This window comes from Martes martes (assembly GCF_963455335.1).
Source record: "Martes martes genome assembly, chromosome: 15".
NCBI lineage: Eukaryota > Metazoa > Chordata > Mammalia > Carnivora > Mustelidae > Martes > Martes martes.
This window is the reverse complement of record NC_137903.1, coordinates 25,346,193-25,365,705: the sequence shown is the minus strand read 5'-3', so window position 1 is coordinate 25,365,705 and position 19,513 is coordinate 25,346,193. Positions and strand designations below refer to the sequence as shown.

The 19,513-nt window shown below is 47.6% G+C and overlaps 1 protein-coding gene across 1 annotated transcript in view; it reads right to left on the bottom strand.

The window, feature by feature from the left end:
- The window catches only part of DSTYK (dual serine/threonine and tyrosine protein kinase), a gene marked incomplete at its 5' end in the record, with an annotated part of 48,741 nt that overhangs the window by 22,490 nt on the left and 6,738 nt on the right, over nucleotides 1–19,513 (bottom strand). The window contains one exon of the mRNA XM_080825278.1: nucleotides 7,763–8,151. Coding sequence (XP_080681404.1) covers nucleotides 7,763–8,151 — 389 coding nt within the window. The remainder of the gene's footprint in view (nucleotides 1–7,762; nucleotides 8,152–19,513) is intronic.

Genomic DNA, 19,513 nt, shown 5'->3' with positions numbered 1-19,513 from the left:
GATTTTTCTTGGCAAGATTAAGAGAATGAACAGAAAGGAGATTGCTACTCTGCAAACACCAGAACTGACCTCTTAGGTTTTGTCTCTGATGTACAAGGACATTGTCTGAAATGCCAGGAAGAAATGGCCCGGTCCCTGAAGAAGCCTGACCACTTCCTAATGACACTGGCTCTCACGGCTCGTGGCACATCCTGAAACTCCGTTCTGGCCGAGAATGAGTGCATTCACTGATGGTTCAAGCAGAAGACAGTCACGCTCTCAGGCAGGTCACAAAGGTCTTTGCTTTCTCCGCAGTTCTGAAGCCTCAGGTTCCCATCACACAGAAAAGAAGCACATAACTACATAAGATAGCTCTGCCCATGCTCAGTCACTGACCGGATCTCGACCTCAATCCCTGTCCCCACAGTCTGCCTCCCTTTACTGGCCATTCTCCTCCCATGCCATTCTCATGGGGCTGTCCAGAGGTTTTCCCTATCTGTTCTAACACAGGTGAAGCATTCTTCATTTTACCTGGTTTCCAGAAGGATCACTCTTAAATGCTAGTTACATCTTAAGGAAAATACCTCTCTGTTCTTGTTACATTGTACAAAACACCTGGCTACGCACACACTTAGTGGCCTCCATGCAACCTTCCTTGCAGCTACTCCAACACCCAGTACCCAGGGATTCAGGCAAATGCAGGAATCTGGAGCTTTGTTCTCTTGTCATTTACTAGATTCATCAAAGCAGAGAGACAAAGTGGTAGAAGGCAGAAGGGAAACTTTTTATAACTTTAACTTTTGTGTCATTTAGATTTTTTTTATTTTTTTTTAAAGATTTTATTTATTTATTTGCCAGACAGAGATCACAAGTAGGCAGAGAGGCAGGCAGAGAGAGAGGAGGAAGATGGCTCCCCACTGAGCAGAGAGCCCGATGTGGGGCTCAATCCCAGGTCCCTGAGATCATGACCTGAGCCGAAGGCAGAGGCCTTAACCCACTGAGCCACCCAAGCGCCCCAAGTGTTATTTAGCTTTTAACAGCATCTTTTTCTTCTGCCATTACAAAGGCTCTCTATAATGAATGAGGAAGAACTTTGTCTCTAACTGGAGCAGAATCATGACGATAAGTAATTTGGAACCAGAAAGACTTCCGCTTGACAAAAGGAAGGCTTTCCAACATGGTTGTCAGGCAAGGGACTGGTGACTGAGAGAAGGGGAAATTCTCTTCTCAAGGATGCTGATTAGTACATTCAAAGGGAGGAGGGAACTGGCTTACTTTGTGCCAGACACTGTGCTAAGTCCTCACACACCTCACACACCTCACAGTCCTCACTGAGGCCTCACAGCAGGCCTAGAAGATACAGACTGCTACCCTATATCTTGCACAAGAGGGAACCTGCCCCGTGACCCGGTCAGTGAACTAACAAAGCCAGGATGTCAATCCAGGTCGGCCCGACTACAAAGAGCACACTCAGTCACTGAAGGTCCACGGGGCGTCAGGAGCCGTCTGGGCTGATGTCAGGCAAGTTCTAAAAGACAAATGAAGGATGGACAAGATGACTTCAGGGACCCTGACAGTAATAGCATTCCAGGTTAAAAAGTATATACTAGGAAGGAAAGGCTCTGCCGTGAAACCAATCGCAGGGACTGGCTGAGACACCATGAAAGGAGTCAAAAAGAGAACATTTTCAATAGCCCCACCAACTGAGTTTCTGCCTGGTGACAGTACTTCCCACCCAAGTCTCTGAATTCCCTGCCCCCACCACCATCCTCGACTCAAGGTGAAACACACCGAGATCTTTGACACAGTGAAAACAGGGAAGCTGGAGCGCCTGGGTGGCTCTGCCTTCAGCTCAGGTCATGATCCCAGGGTCCTGGGATCGAGCCCCATGTCAGGCTCTCTGCTCGGTAGGGAGCCTGCTTGCCTTCCTCTCTCTCTGCCTGCCTCTCTGCCTACTTGTGATCTCTGTCTGTCAAATAAATAAATAAATTCTTTTTTTTTTAAAGATTTATTTATTTATTTATTTGTCAGAGAGAGAGAGAGAGAGAGAGAGGAGCGAGAGTGAGCACAAGCAGACAGAGTGGCAGGCAGAGGGAGAAGCAGGCTCCCTGCCGAGCAAGGAGCCTGATGTGGGACTCGATCCCAGGACGCTGGGATCATGACCTGAGCCGAAGACAGCTGCTTAACCAACTGAGCCACCCAGACGTCCCTAAATAAATAAATTCTTAAAAAGAAAACAGGGAAGCCTCTGGATGTAAAAAAGAGGTAGACAGTGGACGCCTGGGTGGCTCAGTCAGTTGAGCATCTGCCTTCAGCTCAGGTCATGATCCCAGGGTCCTGGAGATCGAGCCCTGTGTCGGGCTCCCTGCTCGGTTGGAGAGCCTCCTGGTCCCTCTCCTTCTGCCTCTCCCCCACCTGCTCCTGCTCTTTCCCTCTTGCTCTATCTCAATAAATAAATAAAATCTTAAAAAAAAAAAAAAGAAGTAGATGGGATCCTGGAAAAAAGAGAAAAAGACAAAAGAGGAAGATTAAGGCTATAATCTCTGCTGGATTTTCTTCCCAAGAGCTAACCTTGGAAGGCCACAAATGAATCACTGGTGGTGAAATGAGAAAACAGCCTCAGATTCAAGCTGTTCTTTTTACATTTATTTTAGTGAGCACAGAGATTTAAAAAACAAAAAAGAACTTGCCTCTCAACCATGCACACCCTTAATAGGTAAATTAACCTGCACCAGGTACTACGGGTTTCTTGGCCAAGAGCAACGTGTGCAGGTATGCAGGACGCCTACGTTGCCTACACCTGTTAGTGTGTGATAGGGGAGAGGCAGGAGGGATGTTCAGTATGAAGGGGACAGGCTAGAAGGAATTTATATTTTTGCATTTGTCTGAACTTCCAATACACTTTTTTTTTTTTTTAAAGATTTTATTTATTTGACAGAGAGAGAGAGATCACAAGCAGGCAGAGGTAGACAGAGAGAGGGGGAAGTAGGCTCCCTGCTGAGCAGAGAGCCCGATGCAGGGCTCAATCCCAGGACCTTGAGATCATGATCTGAGCCGAAGGCAGAGGCTTTAACCCACTGAGCCACCCAGGTGCCCCCCAATACCCTTTTTTAATGTAACACTTTAGTTCCCCTTTCTCTTTGCCCCATAAAATCAGGGCTTCTTTATATCTCCAGAATGCCATTCTCCATCTTATACATGTTACCCAACTTTGGGTCTTTTTCCTTGGAACGGCCATTTCTGACCCAATTCCATATATTATCTCCCCCAAAAGGTTATCTTCTTGCCCTGCGGACCTTCACCCAGCCTTCTTTCCGTTTTGTTACCAATCAACTGTTATCTTTCAATCTAGAGACATTCATGATAAGACACGGTATCTAACTGAAGGTGAACAACACATAGCAGATTTAGTTTTATACAGCACCGTCAGAAATGCCAAAAACTAGACAAAAATTGAGAGAAGCTAGTTTTCCAGCAACAAAGGATGGTTAGTAAATTTGGGGGTTAAAATTTTGCATAAACTATTGTCATGTCAAATAAAATCCTTTCATGATCTTGGGTTGTGATAGTGTTAACTGCTGAGAAATGACAAATACCAAGGTCTGTACGACAGTGAAAATAGATTATTTCCATTGCTAGCTACTGACGGAGACTGAGGGTTATAAAGAGAAAGCTTTACTACTCCAACTGGTTAGAGTTAAAAATAAAGTTTATTTGCAAGTCATCAGACCATTCCTGGAAACACTACAGTCTACCTCAGTTCCCCGAAAGTTACCCCATCACACACCATCCTGAGCCAATGATTGTGTCTGCATGTGGCAGTCTGGCCCCCAGGTGACACGTAGGTCTGTCCAGAGGATGGAGATAAACAGGCCCGCAGAAGAACTGACAGCTCTGTCGGCCCAAGCACGAGTGAGACACTGACCAGGCTGCAGGGTCCCCACCTCCGACTGCGAGAGTTTAATCATCTTGGCTCCTTGCTATCCCTTTTCTTATAGGTGGTCCCAGGAAACACACACACACACACACACACACACACACCACCTACCCCCCCCCCCCATATCAAACTGAGGCAACCCCGAAGCGGGCACTGTGTTTCAGCGGACTTGTAAGAAGAGGTGGCAGTTTGCCGGCCGGCTGGGGTGACGGTGGAGAAGGGAAGCACGAGTGCGTGGAGACTGACCTAGGGAGCACCGTCAGCGCTGCAACGTGCTGTCAGTGGGAAAATGACTCTGCTTTTAACACTAAAGGAGGCTACGGAAATGAACGGCTTGACGGTGTTCCTCTGCTGATGAATTATGAACTGAGAATCTCGGGGGACCCGGAGCTCAAAAGCTGGGAGTACTAAGCCCTGTGGGTCCCCGTGTGTCAGTCTATTCTGGAACACACTGAAATTGGCTAATTTATGAGGACTTTAAAGCGCCATATTAGAAGAATGACCATTGTATAAGAGGGCAGAAACTCTGCTTTGATAATCTGACAGCTGAAAATGAACATCTCATTTCCCCTAATTCAGTCTTGGTTACCTTGAGCCAAGTTTTCCTTTCTTCACACCCCCTTTGCAAGCCAAATGGAAGGGTTGTTCAGAGTTAACTCCTTGATCTTAAATACAATGGGAGTAAACAAAAAGATCTTTCTCACCGGCACACAAATCTTCACAGTAGCTGGGAAGCGCCCCCCTCCCCGCCCCCTGCCCCCCCCCCCCCCCGCCCTGAGCTCCGTGCACTGAGGCCCATGGATCAAGACAGGGGCCTGACTGTGCAGGCCGAGGGGGCCCGAGCTCCACAAAGGCTCTGAAGGCCTCCCCAAGGCACGGCATCAAGGGGTTCCCACCTTAGAACCACTGGGGTCGGCCGCTATTTCTACATCAAAACCACTGGAGAATAAAGCGGATCCGGAGGAACACTGGCTAAGGAAGCCTCGCCAACCACATGAAACAGAACTCAAGAGGCTAGAGAATTCCTCAAGACAAGAGAATATTCCTCAAGAAAGAAAACACAGGGGCACCTGGGTGGCTCAGTGGGTTAAGCCTCTGCCTTCGGCTCAGGTCATGATCCCGGGGTCCTGGGATCAAGTCCCGCATCGGGCTCTCTGCTCAGCAGGGAGCCGCTTCCCTTCCTCTCTTTACCTGCCTCTCTGCCTACTTGTGATCAGTCTGTCAAATAAATAAATAAAAAATCTTAAATAAAAAGAAAGAAAGAAAGAAAACATACTTCAGCTGTGCAGGGGAAAGCTGATTTGGTACCTTAACTTCCCAACCAAGAAGCCGCCTCAACTGTTCCCTCAGCAGCGTGCTTAGCGCACGTCAGGAGCAGCCGGGGGCGGGGGGGGGGGGGGGCTCTCCCCACTCAGATGTGTGCCCGGGGGACGGCTCTCACTCTCCTGCCTGGCACTTGCTCAAACTGCCTCAATTCATGGAACTAAAGTAAATGAGCATTAAAAATTAAAGCCAATAAAATGAAGGGACCCAGAGAAATCAATCCAGTCACGTGCCTCTCCTGGCCATGGCTCTGTTCACAGTCCACGATTGCTTTTAAAAGACAAGAACAGGAAGAACTGCCACCTGACCGAGAGCCATCAGACCTACTTAATAGTGGTTTTTTGTTTGTTTTGTTTTTAAGGATTTCATTTATTTATTTGACAGAGAGAGACACCGTGAGACAGGGAACACAAGTGGGGGGAGTGAGAGACGGAGAAGCAGCCTTCCCGTTGAGCAGGGAGCCCGATGTGGGGCTTGATCCCAGGACCCCAGGATCATGACCTGAGCCGAAGGCAGATGCTTAATGGCTGAGCCACCCAGGCACCCCATTTAACTGTGTTTTTTAAGCTGCAGGTCAGAATGCAGCAGCTCACAGCATCAATTTTGTGAGTTGCTACCATCAGTTTTAAAAGGTGAAATCAAATAGAAAAGAGAAGATAAGAGTGTGTTTTACAAAAAGTAAAAGTATTGTTTCATGAAATGTTATTTCTATGTGTATAGGGGCACCTGGGTGGCTCGGTCGGTTGGGCATCTGCCTTCGGCTAAGGTCATGATCCCAGGGTCCTGAGATGGAGTCCCACATCTGGCTCTCTGCCCAGTGGGGAGCCTGTTTCTCCCTCTGTCCCTCCCCCTGCTCATGTTCTCTCTTTCTCTCTCTCTCAAATAAATATTTTTTTTTAAATGTATATGTGTATATATATGTATTAGGTCCTGATACAAAATGTTTTTTTTTTTAAGATTTTATTTATTTATTTATTTGACAGACAGAGATCACAAGCAGGCAGAGAGGCAGGCAGAGAGAGAGAGAGAGGAGGAAGCAGACTCCCTGCTGAGCAGAGAGAGCCCCATGTGGGGCTCGATCCCAGGACCCTGGGATCATGACCTGAGCCGAAGGCAGAGGCTTTAACCCACTGAGAAGGCGCCCTCAAAATGTGATTTCTTAAGTAATCTCTATACCCAATGTGGGGCTCAAAGTCACAACCCCAAGATCGAGAGTAGCATGCTCTACCAACTGAGCCAGCAAGGTGACCCCAGTGAATGAAATTCTAGAAAAGTCTGAAAGCCACTGAAGCACTAGAACCTGAACGAACCAGATCAGGCCAGTATATCACAGAGAGATTATGCGTGGCTCAAATACTGACGAACTGTGAAGTTCACAGGTCAACCCAGCAGCCTCAGTTAATGAACAAGGATTACTGTCAGAGCCGCAGCCAACATTACGCAAGAACGCCCTCGGCATCCTGGACCTAAGGAGTGTAAGCCCAGTCGGAAAACACAGGGAAGCCACTGCTGAAACTCCACTCAGAGAAAATGCTGGCTTGTGTACATAGCCCCTCTAGCATTTATCAAGATAAAAGAAATCTGGTCTCTGGAAGGAAATGAGATGACAGCTTCTAGTTCTGAAGTGTCAAAGGCCATAGCCACAACCAAAGGACTCATTCACTGACTGGGAGATCGGGCCTTTTAGAACAGGGTAGGTGCAGAGCTTATAAGAAAGAAGAAACAAAACTTCTTAGTGCTGCTAAGCCAGCCCTTCCTTCCTGGCACAGCTAATCAAGGTGACGGGACTCTCTGTTCTGAGCAGGTGTGCACTCTTTTCCTCTTATCCACTCCTGACCCCTGACACAGTCACATTCTTTGCTGATCCCCACTCGGTCTCATCACATAGCCTGGTCCCAGCTATAGAGCAGGACAGGAGGCCTAGCACAAGAGCTGAGTCCTTCCTCTGTGGAGATCTGAATACCGGATAGTTGAAAGGATCTCTTGGAAGTGGGAGTAGATTTCAAGGGGGAAGCCAAGAAGATATCTTTCAAGATGACTGGATCTCCGTATCTCCTCACACTGAACCTGACCTGTCCCCAAGTTCTCTAGTTCCTTAGAAAGTAGGAGACAGGAACTGTCCCCCATAATAACAATGGCTAGGTCTAAGGAAAAACTCACAAAGTCTTTACTCCGGCTCAACTCGAATAAGAGCATTAATAATCAATCCATCATCTTATCATTCCTTTTAGAAAGGGATGGCTGGAGGCAATTCTAGCAAGATTTCTGGGCTTGATCATAATTACTCTGCAAAAGCCCTCGGAGATGCAAGGAGCACAGGGGGCAGGGAGATAAGCAAACTGCCCAGGGTCCTGCCTGGGGTGCAGACGCAAGGACGGGTGCGAGGGGCCTGTCTGTCACTTTCCTGGGTGATATGCTCTATCAGCTAATGCTCAGGGCCCAGAGCATTGCCAAACCGCTCTGTGAGAAAGCTCAAATACAGGAAAAGCGGGTATGTCCGTGTGCAGCTGTTGAGACCGGTACCTGCAAGAGCGCGTGGTGCATCGTGACCTCCAGTTCGGCTAAAACAGGGGCGGCGTCCTCGCCGTCCTCTTGGACCTCCAGGTCCTCCTCAGGGATGGTCTCCCAGTTGCCCTGATGAGCAACCAGCGTGTGCACCAGCTCGTACTGGCCAGGGAGCGCCAGGCCAACCCGCGTCTGAGTCCCATAGGTGAAGCGGAGACGCCGAAGCTTACAGTTCTCCTCCCTGGCCGGCCTGGCGGTGGGAAGCACGTGCACCCCCAACAGCAGGTTCAGCAGCTGGCACTTGACATTGCAGTCCTGGCCGAGGATCAAGATGCAGGGAAGGCAGTCCACAACCTGCTGGAGGTACTTCTCTTCCTTAGGTGGGAAGGCGATGCAGCTCAGCTGGCCTGGTCAGGGAAGGGGAGGGCAGGGAAGGAGAAAGCAGTACAGAGAGACAGTGAGGACGGGCGGACAGAGACCCAGTCAGGATGGCAGGGTCCTACAGAAGCAATTTCTAGGAAGCTCCTGGCTGGACAAGAGACCAGGAAAACATCTCTGTTGGAAAAGGTTCCTCAAATATCGAACAGGAGTCCCGTCCCTGGCTTGTCCCCAGAGCAGATGTCTATACCTAGAAAGGCAGCAGGGACCTGCTCCCTCCCCACTCCTTTTTCATGCGGTGCAGGGCCAGCCCAAGGAATACACCAGGACTCGGCCTCGGTCTTGAGATCCTTAAACTGGCAAAGCCAGAGAAGACTACACAAACTAGGAGGTGAATCCAAGGGGACACTGTACCTGAACATGTCAAAGTGAAGACCTTCGTGACAGAAAACCTAATACTTGCACACAGGTGGCCCTTGTAAATGTCTCTACCATGTGCCATGTTAGCTGTTACTTTCCTAATTTATGACATCTTTTATAACTAAATATGTGAGCTAATCTTTGTGTGTGGGAAAGAGCTGATCTTTACACACACGTACATCAAAATAAATTGTTATTCAAGTCTGTTTAGTTCTAGAATCTTTTCCAGTTCGTCTCTCTGATGGCTGCTGACAGCATCCCAGCGGCCGCGTCTGTTCTCCTATAACTTCGGGCGCTCGGTGAAGATCAGCAACTCCTGACCAAGGGCCATTGCTTCCGTTTACGGAGGACAAGGCGTTGAGTAAGACAAAGGGAAGAGTTCCCTGTCAGGAGACAATCGGGTGCATCTAGGAGGAATGTGATCTGTCTCATAAACATCCACTCAGGACAACCACACTCATGTAAATGGCGAGCTTCCACAAACACAGCAGGGGCATTCAAGAGAGAACAAAAAGCTCCCTAAAGGAGGAGAAACCTCTGTCTGGGTAATTCACTGACCTGCACCTCTCGGTCGGAACACAATCATTCCCCACCCGCCCCCGTCTGTGACTCAGGCAACCCCTGAGTTTGCTCAGAAAGGCACAGCCACAGCGGTTCTTAGGCTGGAAGAAGGCTGATCTCTGGGCCAAATACATCTTTACTGAAAGGCTGTGTGGCACCAACTGAAAAGTACTCCCCTTCAGTCGCGTCACTGTGAGCTGTTAAGCCACTCCTAAGCTTTTTATTTCGTTCACGGGAGGGGGTCTGATTTAAGGGGCTCTTCTGCTTCAGCCTGGATCTATTCTGTAACCCCCTTCCCTTCCACAAATGGCGCCACCAAAAGTTTTCAAGAAGGTTTTGCTTTTGCCCAAATTCCTCTCCATGCTTTTCATTAAAGCCCTTCCTTTCATGTGTGTCTGTGAGTCCAACACCTGGCCTGCATGTGCACATCGGGACACCGAGACAAGGAAATCGAGTCTTCTGGGAAAGAGATGGGCTCCTCTGAAAAAGCAAGTAGTCGTCGTAACAGAGCGCCTAACTTTGTGCAAGGCATTTACCAAGCCCAAGCGTAACACACCAGACCACTGGTCCAATCTTTGATCCACAATCTAAAACCAAGTAGAGAGGAGTGCCTGGCTGGCTCAGTCGGTAAACCAGGCAATTCTTGATCTTGGGGTTGTGAGTTGAGGTTACTTCAAAATAAAATCTTTAAAATAAACAAAAGCGAGGGGACAACGCCAATTGCTTGTATGTCGACTGAGCAAGTAGCAACGGGCTAGTCCTTAGTCCCTTCATATCTGGTTCACAACTCAACAACACTTATCACAGTCTAATCTGGTCATCTGTTTATAATGTCGAAAGCAGGAAGGACCATCAGATTTCTCTGTACCCTGGACACCTAACACAGTGACTGACACTTAGCAAGTACTCAGGTTACGCACTGGTTTGCTCTGTGTAAGAACCATTTACTGTAGAAAATTATCTACGGAAAGCTGTAAGTAGTTTCACTGAGTTCTCAGAGAAGTCTAGGGGCAAAACCACCGTCCCTAAAAACCTTCATCTCAATGCAGAGAGTGGACACGGACAACAGAACAGGACCTCCCCCACACCTCGAAGAATTTAACTACAACAATGCCAGCCTGAGGTGTGGGGACAGATTCGCCAGCTAGAATAGCTTTTAGCCATACTTTCTATCGTTTCCTCTTTTCCCAGTGCTGCTTGGAAGCTCAGAGGGACATCGAGGTGTAAGCCCATGCTGATGACCTTCATAACTCCTACAGCAAAAGTTGACACATACGAAAAAATGAAACCTAAGTGAGCGTGGAGAGTGGATAACTGAGAACTAAAACCAACTCATCACTTTTCAGGACCAGAGGGCGAGATCACAAAACCTCTGAGACTAAGCATCAACTCTAGGAAAGCCAGTAAAACATGCTGCCTCAGCCAAAGCCACAGCAGACACACCCCATTAATCATCTGACCCAAATGATCACCCTCCCCTCCATCTCTGTAGTGACAAAAACAGCCACTGCAAATACACCAGCTAGGTTCAAACCACCACAGACCAGTGCAACGGGACAGGAGTGCACTCTACTCAGGTTCTCTGGGCAACGACTGGACTGAAGAAAATCCTCAGTATGGGCATCGCCATCTGTTTTTCAATATGTCACTATTCAAGCCTTTCACTTCTGCCACCGTTCTTTAGCTTTCCACTGATTTCCGACATAGGTCTACCAGATTCGAACAAGGGCATGGATGGAACAGGAACAAAGTCCGTGCTCGATGGCTTCCATCCTTGCCTCTCCCGGGCAAAGGGTTCGGGGAGGGAGGAGTGCAGCAAGCAAGAGGAAAAGCAGGGAGGGGGGCAGAGATTGTGACTCCCAGGCTCCACTCCTCACTAGTTCTGTGACTTTGGCAATTCACTTGCGTTTTCTCAGCCTTGGATTTCTCATCTGTGAACTCAGGGAAGGGCATGACATCATCGTTTACATCTTTCCAGTTCTAAAATTCCAAGACGCCATCAGGTTTTAACTGGTGCAAGACACACCACTGAGGGGGATGAGTGGTTGGGCTGGTTGTTTTCAATCTTAAATTATCTGTGAATTTAATCTGCAAGCTTTCCCTGGACTATTTTAACAGCAGATCAAAAAGCTGACTGAACTAGCCAGGGGCTCGGAGGACCTACAGAGAGTGCAGTTTCAGCAGCTCTCTAAAGGAAGAGATTCCAAACTGTGGCCTGACAGTAGGAGGGAGGAAGAAAACCTGCTTCAGAGCTGGAGCAGCTGCCTCACTGACAGTTTAAGGACTTCCGAGTTAATCGAGTTTTCTTTCGTAATTAATCTAACAGCATCTGCATCTGGGGCAGCCAGAAGGGACCGGCAGGGCGTCTCAGTGGGAGCCCATTAACCCCGCCAACACCAGTCACAGGCAAATTCAACTCACATTGTCTTAAGCGCAAGCCAAGGCTCTTATTTTTATTTATATATTTTTTGATGCTTCTTAAATACAGATCATCTTGATTCTAAACAAAGGTTTTCAACTAGAAGAGGGAGGAGGAAAGCATCTATAGTAGCAACCCATTTTGTTTGTTTTCCATCACAAGCGGGAGCAAAATACACCCCAAAATATGCCTCTTTGGCTTGCTATTTTAAGCTGGTTATTTTTAAATAAACAGCAGATGCAGGTGAAACTCTGAAAACTGAGCACAAGTTACCCTTTCATAGGAAACATTTACATTTAGAGCGGTACAAGGGAAATCCCCATTTGCAAGGGTGTCTCCCTCTCTGTACCAGGAAGAGAAAGAGGAGTCTAAATCTCTAGAAACCCTTGTCTTTTTTTTTTTTAAGATTTTATTTATTTGACAGACAGAGATCACAAGTAGGCAGAGAGGTAGGCGGCATGGGGGGGGGGGGACATGGCGGGTGGGCAGGCTCCCTGCTGAATAGAGAGCCGGATGCGGGGCTCAATCCCAGGACCATGAGATCATGACCTGAGCTAAAGGCAGAGGCTTAACCCACTGAGCCGCCCAGGCGCACTAGAAACCCTTATCTTAATGCAGACCATTTACCCCTGCACAGCAGTCCTCCTGGTAACCTCCCATAACTGACTCCCCACCCCCAACATCTCTGTCTTTAGCTGGAGATAGATGATGTTTAAGGTGGTGGCGTGGGCCTTTCTGGAGGGTTTTTCCTGGAGGAAAAACATGCATATAGAAGGGATACACGTTATTAAACTTGTTTGTTTTTCTCCTGTTCATGTGTCTTTTTATCACAGGGGTGATAGAAACTGGAAGGGCAGATGAAAATTTATTTTCCTCCCCACAGTTGTATTTACTTAGCTCGTTCTAAGTACATCCCTTAATTTGCTTCATCTCATTTAATGCTCACAATTCTACCCGACGAGGACTATTATTATCCCCATTTACAGATGAGGAACCAGCAGCTTGAAAAACAAAACATAACAGAGCCATGTTTCTCCATTTATCTAAACAGATGAGAGACGGAGCCCAGCACAGTGCAGGAGCTGGGCCGAGGTCTCAGGGGCCCAGCTCAATGCCTAGGGGTAAACAGGGCCCATGAAGAGCCGAAGAATATGCCATCCCAAGGGGTATTTTGAGCTCAAGGGACTGGACACACAGCAGTGTAAGACAGGCATTCTCACGTCCTCCCCTTTTTCTTCCTGAAAGCAAGAGATAAAAACCCCCATCTGGATGGTGAAGTCCCTATACCAGAAGTAAAGCAACACTCTTATCATCAGAGACTTGGAGTTGAGGCCAAGAGAAATCAGTACAAGTAAGGCTTGTGAAACGAACCCTTATCTTCCTAGTCACTTTTCCACCACTAACTGCCTTACCCCAAGCCCCTTTGTCTTGTCACATTTTCATAACTTACTTCTCTTTGCCCATCCAATTCAGTACATTAAATGTTCAGGTCTGCTTCTTTGGGTCTTCATCTCCTATAGGGATGTTTCCATGTACATTTCCATGTGCGTGTAAACGTAATAAAATGTGTATGCTTCTCTCCTGTGTATCTGTTTACATCAGTTTAATTCTTAGGCCTGGCTGGGGACTCCAGAAGGACAGAGGAGAAATGTTTCCTCCCCAGTACCCACACCACATTTTCCCCAATTTGGAGCCAAACACGATTTGTTGATTGCAGGACCCCAATTTATTTTTATTATTTTTTTAAGATGTATGTATTTATTTGAGAGAGAGAGAGCTCAAGCAGAGAGAGGGGGAGAGAAAGAATCCTCAGGTGGGCTCCATGCCCCAGGAATCCAATGTAAAGTAGACTGACAGAGTCTCTATGAAAACTCTGTCAAAAACTCTCAAAATTGGGGGGCCTGCATGGCTCAGTGGGTTAAAGCCTTGGCCTTGGGTTCAGGCCATGATCTCAGAGTCCTGGGATAGAGCCCCACATCGGGCTCTCTGCTCAGCAAGAAGCCTGATTCCCCGCCACCAACCGCCCCCCACTACCTGCCTCTCTGCCTTGTGATCTCTGTCTGTCAAATAAATAAATAAAATCTTAAAAAAAAAAAAACTCTCAAAATCATGAGGAATAAATAAAGCCTGGGAGAAAAAACACAGTAGCACCAGTAGCTGGTGCACATTTTTAAAGAAAGTTGTTATTCTAAGATCTCCAGAGTACTTTTCTAAAAGAAAAGGAGGAGGGCACCTGGGTGGCTCAATTGGTTGAACATCCAACTCTTGATTTTGGCTCAGGCCATGATCTCAGGGTCGTGGGGTTGAGCCCCATGTCGGGCACTGCGCTCAGCACAGGGTCTGCTCCAGATTCTCTCCCCCTCCGCGTGCATGCTCTCTCTAAAATAATAAATAGATAAATCTTTATTTTTTTTAAAGATTTTATTTATCCATTTTGAGAGAGAGAGAAAAAGAATGAGCAGAAGGAGTATCAGAGGGAGAAGCAGACTCCCTGCTACACATGGAGCCCGATGTGCTCAATCCTGGGACTCCCGCATCATGACCTGAGAGGAAGGCAGATGCTTAACTGACTGAGCCAGGCACCCAATAAATAAATCTTTAAAAAAATAAAAATCAATTTTCAGAGAAACTTTTCATGCTCCTCTTATCAGCTCCTCTTATCAACCTTTGCTTTTGAGGTTAAGACTATTATAAAAAGGAAGAACTGGAGGGAAGAAATGCTAATGACCTTTTTATGTCTCTAGTGACCCATTAGGATACTTTGTTTTTGGAGTAAGGGCAATGGATCTATGTCAATGCACGTTCTTTGGCTGCTTTCCATGCCCATCACTGGAGAGGTGAGTGAAGGCAGGGTAAGCTGCAGTCCACGGCCAAGGCAGGGAAGGCAGGATACGGAGTAGGTGAACGGAGGTGAATGGGACTCTGCCGTGGCTTCTCCTACCATTACAACTCACTTGGTTGGCAGGACTTCAGAGTCAACTCAGGTCCCAAAAGTTACTGCCGCAAGCCTTGTTCCTGGCACCCGAGGACTTCCCTCCACTGGGTCCAATTTGTTCACCTCGCTTTTAACAGTGAACTTGTAGTCCTCTCTGAAAGCGAGTGACATGCACAGGATTTTATGGGAGGATTTAATAATTTGCTCAAGTAATCAGTGACACAAATACGCATTTCTACAAATAAGCTGTGAGACATCGTTATTTCCTATGAACTGTACGTGCCAAGAGTGGAGAAAAGGACAAGTTCAGGAGCTGAGAGAAAGAATTCTGCCACGAAACGCTGATTTATCATTCCCAAACCAGCTCTGAGCATCAGCTCAACTTAAAGGATTCCGAATTACAGCGGAAACATTAGGAGCCCAGGAGAATTTAAGGAAAACATACGCCCAGGTAGTCTGGCTTTCAGAATCCTCAGGACCAAGTTGTACAAGTACATGTGGTGGAACAGAATGGTTTTGGGAGATTAGACGTTGAAATGTTCTCAAGGAGCCAAAGCGTTTGTTGGAAGCTGAGAAGTCAAGCTGGCAGAAATGTCAGTAGGTTATCCCACCGGGAGGCCACGGTAAGGTCTACGTGTTTTTCAGAAGTAGACGGTCCTGGTACGTGGAAGAGGGAGACGGCCACCCCCGCCCTGCACCCCGGAAGCTTACACAACGTGGGAGCCCTGGAATGAAGAGCCCACACTCAGCCGCCTGCTGACAAGTTCTGTTTTGGGCAAAACTGCTGCTGAGGCTGGTCACGCTGCAGGGGGACCAGAAAGGCAGCGGGCAGCGCAGGTTATGGGAGGCAGAGGTAGAAGCAGTTCCTCCGAGGAAGCCAACCCCAAGGTTCCCAGAGGGCTTAGCGTCTGTCACTTGGGAGGTAGCCTCTCACACCCCGTAACCCTTAAGAATGACTCCATGATGGGGAGGGGTCAAAAGGACACAGCAACCAGCTCACAGTGGGGCTCAGTGATCAAATCAGGGACAATCAGGCATAAACATGTTCTTCCATAATAGTATGAGATTATAATCCATTAAAAGAAATCCATCAAAAAAACTGAATAAAGGGCTAAGCGAAAAAGGAATACCAACGGGAATACCAGCTAAGAAATCCGGAAGGATGATGGACAGGGAAACCCCACCGAGCCAGGTGGGAGCTGTCAATGGGTGCTGAGGTCTAGCAGAAGGCGGTGTTTTCAGGAATGGGATTCTCAGGGAAATCTTAGAACACCTCCCACTCAAGACTAATTGATTGCAAAGGGAAAAAATGGTGACTTTAAGGTGGAGAGACCTAGAAGGCAGCCACAGGACCAGTGATCAAGCTTAACATCTCCAGGGACGGGCGTGGTTGGCATTGGGTACCCCTGATGTGAGGCACATTCCATCATTTCCGTGCTTAGTCTCGCTAAAAGCTCAGGACCAAGTCTAGTGAGGAAACACCAAACAGATCCAGGTTGAGGGTCATCCTACAGAATATAAAGCCTACCCTTTAAACCTGTCCAAGATCTAAATGCCAAGGAAAGGCCGAGGACCTGTTCCACATTCAGGGAGTCTGAAGACACACGACAGCCAACGCAACACATGTCGCTGGACAGGATCCTGGATCAGAAAGAAAAAGAGTCATTCTTGGGGACAGTTGGCAAAACGTGAGCAGGGTCCGTGCATCGGATGGTGGCACAGCATCACTGCTCGGGCCCTGGCTTGGGGAGGTGCATGCTGGTATGGAGACGCAGGTCCTCGCTGCGGAGAATGTCACACTGGGGTGTTCAGAGGAGAGAAGACCACCTACCGACAGTGCGCTTTCGAAGGCTACAGAGAAACAGCAGATACAATAGAGGAAGACAGAGAGATTGGGAGGACACCAGCAAACATCAGCAAACGCAAAAGCAATAAAATGTTAACAACTGGGGAATCTGCCTGAGGTGCGTACAGAAGTTCTCTGTACAGTTTGGCAACATTTACGTAAACGTGAAATGGTTTCAAAGTAATTTTTTTTAAATGAGCCAGAAGGATACCTAGCAAAGTGTATCCAGTTCTGGATCTCACAGGAAAGGAGATGGAGAGAGAATTGTACTTGACATAAACCCCCCAGGGAAAAAACCCATCAAATACGATCATAACAGGACTGAAATAGGAACCGTTTCCTCACTGTCCCTACCTTCGCCCTGCACATCACCTCCTCTCCCCCATCTTCCTGTCATGGTGACCTGTGGGCCGCTCAGAGTCTGGGGAGTTCGAGGTGCTAATCTAGGTAAGCAGCTCAGAGTCAGATCTAGAACCCAAATCCTCAAGGCTAAGCAGTACAGATGAACGTGCCACGGGACCAGAGCTGCTGAAAGTTCCCTACAACCACCCAGTGCACTGAACAAGAAGCCACCAGAAGCCACCAGAAGCCGCATGACCCAGCACCGCTTGCAGAAGTCCCTTCTGATTATGCAGCAGGAGGGACACATCTCCACCTCTTCTTATCACGTAACTACTTGTATGCCTCAGTTACAAAGCACGTTTCCAAGCTGGGGCAGCAGAACTCCATTTCTCTCCGTGGAGGAAGAGGCTACAGAACAGGCCAATCACTCAGAAGAAACTGAAACAGGCTCCCCCAGTGGGAGCCTGAAGAGTAAGAACGACTTTTCTCCTACTGGCTCTGTTCTCCCCTATATTTCCCCTTGTACCTACCTATCTCCAGAATAGTAAAAGTTAAGGCTCGGGGCACCTGGGTGACTCAGCCGGTTAAGTGTCTGGGTCTTGGTTTTGGCTTAGGTCATGATCTCAGTGATGTGGGATCGAGCCCTCCACAGGCTTCACGCTCGGCGGGGAGTAAGCTTGAGATTCTCTCTCTCCCTCTCCCCCTCCACCTGGTGCATTCTCTCTCTCTAAAATAAATAAATCTTTAAAAAAAGGTGGGGGGGGATGCATCTGGGTGGCTCAACTCAGTTTCTGCTCAGGTCATGAGCTCAGGGTCCTGGGATGGAGCCCCGTTCAGACTCTGTATTCAACAGGGAGTCTGCTTAGGATTCTCTCTCTCTCTCTCAAATAAATAAATCTTTAAAAAGTTAAGGCTATAGTATGTTATACACAATATTCTTAAAAAAATATACTCCATATGGGCTCAGACACTGTCCCTCTAATTTAAATAAAGAACGAGCTTTTATTCAAATTAGTCTTGAATCTAGCTGCATTTATGACAGGGCCTTCGTCTTTGCTCTGGAAAGTTTGGCTCGATTAAAAAAAAAAAAATCCTGGGAAATGTAATTTCCGCCCCCATTACATCGAGTGGAAAGGGTAAGAAACACTAAGCTATAAAACATGTCCAGCATAAATAGGCACTAAAGTTCTTAATCTGATGAAGCTAAAGTTGGACTTTGGACTTTTTTTTTTAAAACATCTGAATAAAGACAAGGGATAAAAGCATTTTTTTAAAAAAGTGTGAGATTTGTGTTTTTTTTTTTTTTAAATCAAAGGCTTTTATGAGTACATAACCTAGCATCATTCTTCGCCATAGTTTTGAGGCATTATTCATTAGACAAGTGAAAAGCAAAACAATCCTCCAGTCCTGCTTCCCATCTTCCTGCCCAGAGAACACCACCCCAGGGAACGGAAGCACATTACAAAGCCCAACTCCAAAGAGAGTTGTGGTCAAAAGGTTCCCACCGCCGCATGGCGCAAGGCTGGGGAGTGTGTCCGAACCATTCACACTGCCTGCCACACTGAAGAAGGCAGAAAAAGGCACCGCACGCGACGGGTACTTCAACCGGGGGCCCACAGGTGACATGAGGAGTCCCCATGTCTGACCAACTTCCCTTCGGAGTATTTGGTTTGGACTTTGGAGGAGTATCCTGTCTAAGGGGACTTTCTCAGAGAGGCTGGCTGACAGCTCCAAGCAAGGGGCACGTATCCCCACCAAGGCTACCTCTGTTCTCCATTAAGGTGTCAGATTCCAGGATCCTCGTTTGGCAAAGAACTGAATCCATTTTCTTTTCTTTTCTTTTTTTTTCTTTCAAGATTTTATTTATTTACTTGACAGAGAGAGAGATCACAAGTAGGCAGAGAGCCTGATGTGGGGCTCAATCCCAGGACCCTGAGATCATGACCTGAACCGAAGGCAGAGGCTTAACCCAACGAGCCACCCCGGCGCCCCGAACTGAATCCATCTTCAAGCACAAGGTGGCCTCGAGTTAGCCTGGCAATCGTACGGGGAACTCCAGGCAGACCTTCGAGAGTCAAGAAGGAAAACCGCATCTCCCACGTGGACCCGCCCTCTACGCCTTTGCTATGAGTACCGCCACCAGACTCGCTGCACCGTGCAGGAAGCAGAACCCTTCGTTCCCTAGAGGTGAACTACTTTCCTCCAAGAAGCAAGGAGAAAACTCACCTGAGGTCTGAACACTGTTAGGGAGAAAACCACACGTACCCGCACACCTCATATTCTTCACGCTGGCCTCCCTCTGAGCAAGCTCGGAGAAAAAAGATAGCAGGATGAAAGCCTCTCTAACAGTAATCTTTGTGAGTGCATTCTGGTTTTGAGCCACACAAACAAGACAATCACAATTACTCCATCAAAGACAGATTGGGGTTGATTTTCTTGAACTCCTGTTAGAAAGTTAGTAAAGCATCTCAACTCCTCTTTCTGGCAGTGTCATTTAACCTTACCACTTCCCATATGCCTTATCCCATCCCTCAAAGACAGTCCTTGGTTAAGTAGGTAACCAATTTGTAGAAAATCCTCTAGAGGGAACGTAACAAAACAAGAATCCCTCTTTCCATAACATCATCTTGGAATAACGTCAGAGCTGGTGGGACAGCAGTTCCCCATTGCGCGTCCTGTGCCCACACTGAATCGGACATTAATAAGGACCTGTTGAGTGAAGAAATATTAAGGATTTACTTCCCTTGTCACGGTGATGCTCTGGCAGACTGGGATCACATGCAACTCATTCCCTGGGGCATGAAAATCATTTGGGTATCAGCACAGAATGCAGCCCGGTCGATTCAGTCATCTCTCAAATGCACCATT